This window comes from Drosophila albomicans, chromosome 2L (assembly GCF_009650485.2).
Source record: "Drosophila albomicans strain 15112-1751.03 chromosome 2L, ASM965048v2, whole genome shotgun sequence".
Lineage (NCBI taxonomy): Eukaryota > Metazoa > Arthropoda > Insecta > Diptera > Drosophilidae > Drosophila > Drosophila albomicans.
In genome coordinates this window covers 27719248-27727456 of record NC_047628.2, presented here as the reverse complement: position 1 = coordinate 27727456, position 8209 = coordinate 27719248, and the positions used below count along the sequence as shown (strand labels likewise).

The following is an 8209-nucleotide window of genomic DNA, read 5'->3' as shown; positions in this document are numbered from 1 at the left end:
ATAAGAATGCAGAGGGATGAGCAAAATTTGGGTATTCGTTTTCATTTGCATGTTTCTCATGGATGGGTGATTGTTGGTGTACAGTATGACAATCAATACTTTTCTCAATATTAAGAAGTGGGTTAACACGAAGGTCAGGTAGTTACCTGGTAGCATAATTATAAACTGGCTCGAAACGCGCATCTGACATGTAAAATCGAAATTCAAAATGGTCGCCAACATTCAGCGCTAGCATTCAGAACATTTATGAGAAATAAAGAAAATCTAAGATTTCAGAATTAATAAGGTTGCTAAGTTAACAATAAATAAGCATTTTCATACAAAGTTGAAATTTAACAAGCGCATGTAAATGTAAATTTACAAGTTGCATTTGTTTTAGTAACCGGCCGCCATTGTAATGCAGCCCTGGCAAATTGGAATTTAAGCATTTAGAGTCATTTTACCAAAATATGATATTAATAAGATGATTAATTATTCAATTTAAGTGCTGATTTCTACAAAAATGAAAATTATAAGTTTTTATATTTGCATTAAAAACTTATAATTTTCACAAACTTATAATTTTTTGTTTTTTGATGAACTATGTACGTCCGATCGAGTTTAGATAACTAGTTCAGTATTGGTTCAATTGAACGAGCGCAAACTAGTTCACTTCGCGAATCAACGCTACACTGACAGCTCGTTTTCCAACCCTCGGTTGCTTGAATGTGTTTGTGTGCGTGCGTGTGTGTGTCTATCAACTGAGAAAATATAATTATTTAGAACGGCAACGCAAAAATTAAGCGCAACCGAAAAAAATAAAAGCGGCGCTTTTTCTCGTCGCTTTTCGTAACGTAATATTAAAATAGTTAATTAAAACGCGTGTAGTTTATATAGTGCAGTAATATGGATTATCGGAATAATGCTTACGGCATTGGACAGCGGCGAGTTGTCAATGATGCGCCGTCTTTTGCGCCAATTCGCGGCAGCGGCAACGGCGGCGGTGGCGGCATTGATGACAATTTTCGTAGTCCGCAGTCAATGAACTATGGTTTTAACAGCAACAACAGTAACAACAACAATGGTAACAATAGCAGTAACGATTTTAACTTTGGAAACAACAATAGTCAGCGCTTTGCGAGCATGGATAGCAAATTTGGCAATATGCAGTCCAATAATTATTCTCGCTCCTCGGACAATTCTGGCTATGGAGGTGGTGGAGGACAAAACCAACAACGTTTTGGCAATCACACAAACAGCTCCAATTCATCGTCTGGCAACTTTAACGATAGCAACAACTATCGAGGACAAATGAATCAACGTTCCTTGGGTGATCAACAGCAGCAGCAGCAACAACAACGCTTCAACAATATGAGCGATATTAATCGCAGCTCGTCCAGTGGCGATTATTCTTCTAGTGGTTACAGCAGTTTTCGGGGTTCGTTGCAACCGCCGCCTCAGCAGCCGCCACAATTGGGCAATTTAAGCCTGGGGCGTTCAATTAACGATCAGGGCTATAACAACAGCAACAACAACAATGACAGCAACAATGGCAATCAGCGTTTTTACAACAACGATCGTAACGATACATTCCGTCGCGCCGACAACTTTAGCGATAACTTTAATCGTGGCCAGGAATCGATTAATTCGTCACGTTCTGGCGGTGGCGGCAACAATTACAAATTCAACAATGATCGCGGGGAAAACTTTGGACGCCAAGTGAATAATGGTGGCTCCAACAATTTTGGATATCAGAATCAGAATAATCAGAATCGTGGCGGAGGCGGCGGCTTCGATGACAATTTCCGTGGCTCCAATTTGAATAATCACAATTTTGACAACAATAATAAAAATAATCAACAACAACAGCAGTTCTTCAACAATAAGCAGAATGGACCACGCAATGGAGACTCGGGATTCTCGAACGCCCAGAATTTCCGTGGTCAGAACAACAGCGATATGCCTATTGGTGGCCAAGCGTTGGCCGCTATCAATGAGACCGTCAATGCTTTAATGACCAATCAGTCCAACTGGCAGGTTGGCAACAATAATAACGGCTTTGGTCAGGGTAATTTCAATGGCGGTGGCGGTGGCGGAAACTATCGCAACAATGCTGGCAACAGAAACAACAACAACAATAACATGAACAATGCTGGCAACAATCGCAACTTTAACAACGGCCCAGCTCAAACTGGCAATTGGGCTAACAATCGGTCGCAGCAGCAACAACAGCAGCAGCAACCCAGAAACTTCAAGCCAGTCAACAACAAGCCGCAAGGAGCTCCCGTGGCAGCTCGACAAGGAGCCGCCGGAGGCCCTGCTAAATTCCAGGGCAATAAAAACCAGAATCAGAACCAGAATCAACCCAAGCCGAATACTAACACCAACAAGCCGGTCGTGCAGCAGACCAACAAGAAGAACGTCAATGCTACCAACAATAACAAGCAACAACAGCCAGCTAATCAAGCTGTTGCCAAGAATGTTAACGGGGGCCAAAAGCCGCCACAACCAAAGGCTGCTGTGCCAGCCAAAGCCGCCCAAAATACTCAAGTTAAGCCCAAGCAGGAGACCAAGAAAGAAGCAGCTGTCGTCAACCCAAAAGGTGAGCTAAGGAAACTTCCGGAAAAACCGGTTCCTCATCTTCAATTTAAGGCTATTGCTCGAGTAAAATTATCGCGTAGTATTTGAGAAAATTTATACTTTTCTACGCCCTTTATCTACAAAGAATTATGCTAATCTCAATTTTATACTCTCTTTTTTAGTGGCTCCAAAGCGTCCAGCACCACAGCCAGCTGCTCCGCTTACCAAAGCCGACATCAAGCGTCGCAAGCTGGCGCTGAAGCGCGGCTTTCTGCTGGGCGGCATCAAGCTGCCGTATGTGAACAGCAATCGTGTGGCGCTTCCGCAACCGGAGGATAAATCATATGCTGTCATGTTCTTCGAACAGTCACTGAACTATAGTACAAGCGGCGAGGAGTTGGACGACGACGCGGAATTCGATGGCCCCGAAGCCATACCGGAAGCAACTGATGCCGAAGGCAAGAATGCTGGACGCACGCTGGTGAAACGCATACGCAAGCGTTTGCACTTCGAATGGACCCAAGTCGAGGAGTCGAAGAAATACAAATCGTGGCCTACTTGGTGGACGGATTACAAGTGGTGTGAGAAGGCCATACAAGAGGAGTTGGAGACATTTGGCAGCGTCAATTTGAGGAACTGTTTTCTACCGGATCTACCTCGTCTGACCACCGAGCAGGTGGTGGATGTGATTGTGAAGCAGGCACACTTTGGCCTTGATAAGAATTCGGACAACTATTTCAACAACATGAAGTCGATACTTACATTAATGAATGTAACCTTTCTGGAGAACCTCAAGATGCCCAACAGCGAGAAGGTGCAGGATATGATACGCGCTGTCCCCAATGACTTTTGGTGTTACAAGATGCGCAGCATGGTCTATTTGTGGGCACAGTACCTTAAAATCTCCAAGACCTCGTCGCCGTCCACAGAAACGGGCGTCAAGGAGCTGCAGGCGATTGCCCGCGATTGGAAGAATCCATTGTTCCATTGGATGGCCAAGCAGGCCTACGACGAACTGAAGGTAAATACAGACTTAACTCACTTATGGTACATTATTTAATGTTTCTCTTGCATATTTACAGGCAATCAGCGAAGTGGAATGGCCCGAGCACAAGCAGCAGTATGAGGAATTGCAATCGGCAGCCCCGACATCATCTTAAATAAGTTCACAACTGCTAGTATGCATTTTTACATAGATTATAAACAACGTAACAAGAATGTAGATTGATAATAAAATTTAATGCATACACAAATTTATGCCCGACACTGTTATTTCACTATCCAACAAGGCATATTTTGCTGTCCAGCACTGTAATTTCAATTAGCGATTCAATTGTTAAAGCCATCAATTTAGTAGTTGCAGCTACACTATAGCTCATGCGAATTTGTTTACAAGCATCAATTTATATTATCTATTTGGATAGTTTTTTTTAAACACAAATAGTTTTATAAGTATGTGCGGAAAATGTTTCCATTCAAGCATGGCTATCTGCAAAACAGCTTTAACGAAGGTATTCAGCATTTTTCTGATATTTGCAAGTCAGCTACAAACAATCACGTAGATTGATAATAATCATTGTAAACTGATAAGATTTAATGCTATCCAGCGGTGTTTTCCACTTATGTTTGTATAATTTGGAAGCACTCAAGATTTGACTATTTTGCACGAAAATTATTTTTAACTGAAATGCAGTTTTAATAAAGTTGGCAACGCTGATTCCAAAATGGAATTTCCAAGATGGTTGGCAACAGAAACTCAAAGAAGAAAAGAAACCAAAATAATTCGTTTCAAATGCAGCTTCTAGCAATTTTATTGCCAATATTAATGGGGAGTTTATGTCTTTTGTTCTCATACAATTCAATAATGTGTTATCCATGAAAATGTGTTAAGATGAATTGAACAGAATTTGATTCTCATCTTTATTATGTAATAACAGCTTCTGATGTGGGAAGAAAATTGAATTTTGACCTTTTTGCACTTAGGCACCCAATTGCTTGTAGAGAATGGGCACATAATCGTCATACTCGGCCTGATAGAAATTGCCAGCAATAGGATCGCCCAAATTGTATTTCTCGGCAAACTTGGCAATCTTGAATCCGCCGCGTCCATCGCCGCTATTGTTAGGCAAACGCTTCTCATCGAATTGCAGCTTGCACTTCTGCTCGTACACTAGGAAGACATAGCGATGCAAGCCCGTCTCTGGTGGCGGTCCAGAGCCCACATAAGCGGACAACACTTCACCATTGCTGATGTCGTTGCCGGGAATGTTGCCGACCAACCAGTGATGCCACTCACGGAACTGGGGATCCTTGCGACTGGGTGCATCAGGATCGGTCATGCACAGGGTGTAGAGTTTCGAGGAATCAGCCTTCCAGGTAACACAGGGTTGACTCTTCACTTGGGTGGGAGTTAACACCATTCCTGGCTCCACAACAATGCGGCCAACATATTCCACACTTGCTGTTTGCTGAGGGGCCTTAGCAATTACATCGGGCACCACACAATGTTCCTCCATGCTGCACCTAATTGGAAGTTTACCCGACAAACGACGTAGCGAAATGTTAATTGGCAATGCCCAGAGCAATATGGCGCGTTTGTTCTTTGCACTTGATGTTGCTGCAGTTCTAATGGCGGCCGGCGAATGGCAACAATTGACAGCTGCTGTCATTGTGGTAGCCCTAAGAAATTGATTTAATGGCGAGTGCAAGGAACGTTTAAACACATCGCGCAAAGGTCCCAAGCGTACAGCATTCATTTTTAAAACGTAATCTTTTTAAATTTATCTGAAATAGTCTGTTTTTACTTGTATTTAGATGATCTTTCGCGCTTATTTAATATTCGAGACTTTTTGGTATCCCTGCCATTCACAGGAAATCACATTTGTTATCGCTTTCGACCAGAGTTACGAATTATTTGTTTGAAAATTGAATAATTCAAATCGCACAATAAATTTGGGTTTTTAAATAATTTTAAAATATGAAAAAATAGATGACAGAGTTCAACAAAGCGTTTGAAAAAGTTTAGTTAATGTTGTGACAGATTCGATTGTTTTATCGTTATTACTAAAACCCAGAGTTGTTTTTAATTTTTGAATATATGCCGCGCAACCAATTAGATTAAAGCTCTTGATTTTGATGTTTAGATGAAGTTAATACTGCGCTAAAAAAACCAAAAGCTGTAATGTCTTCATAATTATTGTAACTTATGGTAACTTTTGCAGACTTTCGCATGACGGGTTAAGAAGCATCACAGTCAATTGCATTACTGATCTAAAAGGATGGTATAAATAAAGATAAATATAAGAATATAAGAATTCGTCACTTTTGCAGACTAACATATAATTACATTTATATATGTACAATTTTTGCATCGTTTTTAAAAAAAGAATCGTAGAACTAGGGCTTAATTTAACGAATGTCTGGTTAACAAAGATGAAGGAACAATGAATGATATCTATCATGATATGCTTGCGTGTATAAGTCAGGGAGGAGAAGAAACACGCACTTTTTGGATTGTTCGTTGCTAATGAACGGGATTCAAGTTTGCGCCAAGGGAAACAACTAAACTTGATAACGTTGCTTATGTCATGCCTTGCGGAAGACATCGCTTGATCCATATGAGAAGCGACGCTCCTTCAGATTAGTGCTGACCAGCACTTCCTCATCGAACTGTGAAACCCGTTGCATTTTGGGACGCATCAGTCCGCGCACGTCGCTTAGCGTTATGTCAATATCCTTGAAAGCATTGAGCATAAATACTGCCGTTATAACAGTCAAAAATCCGCAGACATCGCCAAGGATATTCTCGAATTTCATGTGCGTAAACTCCTTCAGCAAAATGGCCGATGCCGTGATAACAAGCGTCGTAAACATCACATAATAAACGGGCGTCACAATGCTGGTGTTGAAAATGTCAAGAGCTTTGTTCAAATAATTCATCTGGATGGCAATAAAGGTGACGGTGACCACAATGAGGAACCATGGCATCCATGTGCCAAACACATTCGATCCACTGGCAATCGTACTCCGAATAGCCAAGCCCAAAGCTTTGCAGGACATCACAGTCAATGAACCGATGCCAGAGCACAAGAAGATATAGACACAAACGTTCGTATGTCCATGACGCGGTGCCACAAAGCACGCCACGAATGCACTGGAGCCAAAGATGCAGATGACATAGAGTATAAAAACAGGATCCTGCAACATTTCGAAGAGCACTTGTAAATCCTCGATTTCCTTCTCCTTGGGCGAGTGTATCACAATAATTGTTGATCCAATGATGCACAGAAAGCAGCCAATTTTACCCAAAAGATTCAGTTTCTCATTGAGGAATCTAGAAGCCATCACAGCCGAGATGATTACACTCAAGGCGCCTAGCGGCGTCACAAGTGAAGCTGGCGCAAAAGCGTAGGCAGCGAAATTAGCAGCCTCGCCGAGTCCCACTGTAGGTATTAAAAACATGAGTCATTCTATGCAAATGTTAATGACATCAACTTACTTGTCAACAGTCCCGCCCACCAGATCCATTCGCGCAAATAACCAAATCCTCCAGCTGCCGCACGCACCTCTCCCAGGCGGTTGAGACGTAACAGGGCCTTCTTCTTGATGATAAAGCTGGAGCCGATGAAGAAACATGAGGAGACTGCCAAGCCAACGCCAATGTAATAATCAGTGCTGGAGTAGGGTTCCGTTAACGAAGCGGTTGCATCAGAGACGGGGGAGGAGGATGAGGATGAGGCGGCGGCAGCGGCATTATTGGCAACTTGGCCCGCCTGCAGCAGTAATGAGGCTTCACTATTCATTTGAACGACCGACCACAACTCTAGAAGAGAATTATAAACACACAAATGCACACATAAACAACCGAATACTCCCAACACACACGCACACACACTTATGCAGTTCTAATCAGCTGAAACAGGTTCGCTGTCTGCATGACTCACACGAAAGACAACGTCTTGCTTTCAAGTGTTTAATCACACAGGCCCCAATTCTCTGCTTCGCACTTGTGATCTTTTACTGTAGCAATCTTAATAGCACATACTTAACATAATAAACTTACTTATCTTTTCTGCAGCGTCCTTCGACTAACTTTGTTGTTTGCGCCCCGTTCGCTGTTGTTGTTTTGTGCTAGCGTTGTGCAATGTGGCCGCAACACAGTGGGCGATTTGGTCCCGCTAGCGGCATTTAATTAATAACTTCTAAACTAAAATAGATATCTTCAGTCGGTTTTTTTTCACTGATCAGAAAAAAATCATAGAATTTTTTAAGTTAAAAAATTTTTTTTTTTAATTTTTTTTTAAATTTTTTTTTTAATTTAAAAAATTTTTTTTTTTAAATTTAAAATTTTGTTTTATTTTTATTTTATTTGAACTTCAATTAACATATTTCATATATAAACTTTATCTAAAAAATGATGGGATGATGGAAAAAAATGGGATGACTTCTGAGTGCAATACTAAAAAAAGATCCCTTTTTGGTACTAACACTGTGTCTAAAAAGTACCATAGTTTCAAGGCTAGCAGATAATAGCAGTTGATATTACACATTTTTGGACGCCACTGATTCACACTTTCGGCTAATAAAGGAGTTAGACTGGACTTAGTTGAACAAATTAAGTTCTACTCCACGAAAGACAGGTGTACGCTAA

At 41.4% G+C, this 8209-nt stretch overlaps 3 protein-coding genes across 3 annotated transcripts; 1 reads left to right on the top strand and 2 right to left on the bottom strand.

The window, feature by feature from the left end:
* Nucleotides 1-721: 721 nt before the first annotated feature.
* On the top strand, nucleotides 722-3808 carry LOC117563862 (putative uncharacterized protein DDB_G0286901). The gene is made up of 3 exons (XM_034242418.2): nucleotides 722-2581; nucleotides 2742-3580; nucleotides 3642-3808. Exons 1-3 carry the CDS (start codon nucleotides 886-888, stop codon nucleotides 3717-3719), a joined length of 2613 nt encoding a protein of 870 aa, XP_034098309.1. The 5' UTR covers nucleotides 722-885; the 3' UTR covers nucleotides 3720-3808.
* Nucleotides 3809-4341: 533 nt separating this feature from the next.
* Nucleotides 4342-5573, bottom strand: LOC117563867 (protein D3). Its single transcript, XM_034242422.2, has one exon. The coding sequence runs from the start codon at nucleotides 5313-5315 to the stop codon at nucleotides 4539-4541; it is 777 nt and encodes a 258-aa protein (XP_034098313.1). The 5' UTR covers nucleotides 5316-5573; the 3' UTR covers nucleotides 4342-4538.
* A 304-nt stretch (nucleotides 5574-5877) lies between these two features.
* LOC117563864 (magnesium transporter NIPA2) lies at nucleotides 5878-7764 on the bottom strand. Its single transcript, XM_034242420.2, has 3 exons — nucleotides 7622-7764; nucleotides 7058-7381; nucleotides 5878-7001 (listed from the first exon to the last, which is right to left on the bottom strand). The coding sequence occupies exons 2-3, from the start codon at nucleotides 7359-7361 to the stop codon at nucleotides 6145-6147; spliced, it is 1161 nt and encodes a 386-aa protein (XP_034098311.1). The 5' UTR covers nucleotides 7362-7381; nucleotides 7622-7764; the 3' UTR covers nucleotides 5878-6144.
* Between the last annotated feature and the right edge of the window lie 445 nt (nucleotides 7765-8209).

Excerpts from the sequence above, each read along its gene's own strand:
- LOC117563862 (XM_034242418.2), top strand. The coding sequence starts at position 886 with ATGGATTATCGGAATAATGCTTACGGCATTGGACAGCGGCGAGTTGTC. Across the intron at positions 2,582-2,741 it reads AGCTGTCGTCAACCCAAAAG|TGGCTCCAAAGCGTCCAGCA; the intron begins GTGAGCTAAGGA and ends TCTCTTTTTTAG. Across the intron at positions 3,581-3,641 it reads AGGCCTACGACGAACTGAAG|GCAATCAGCGAAGTGGAATG; the intron begins GTAAATACAGAC and ends GCATATTTACAG.
- LOC117563867 (XM_034242422.2), bottom strand. The coding sequence starts at position 5,315 with ATGAATGCTGTACGCTTGGGACCTTTGCGCGATGTGTTTAAACGTTCC.
- LOC117563864 (XM_034242420.2), bottom strand. The coding sequence starts at position 7,361 with ATGAATAGTGAAGCCTCATTACTGCTGCAGGCGGGCCAAGTTGCCAAT. Across the intron at positions 7,002-7,057 it reads GTGGGCGGGACTGTTGACAA|TGGGACTCGGCGAGGCTGCT; the intron begins GTAAGTTGATGT and ends TAATACCTACAG.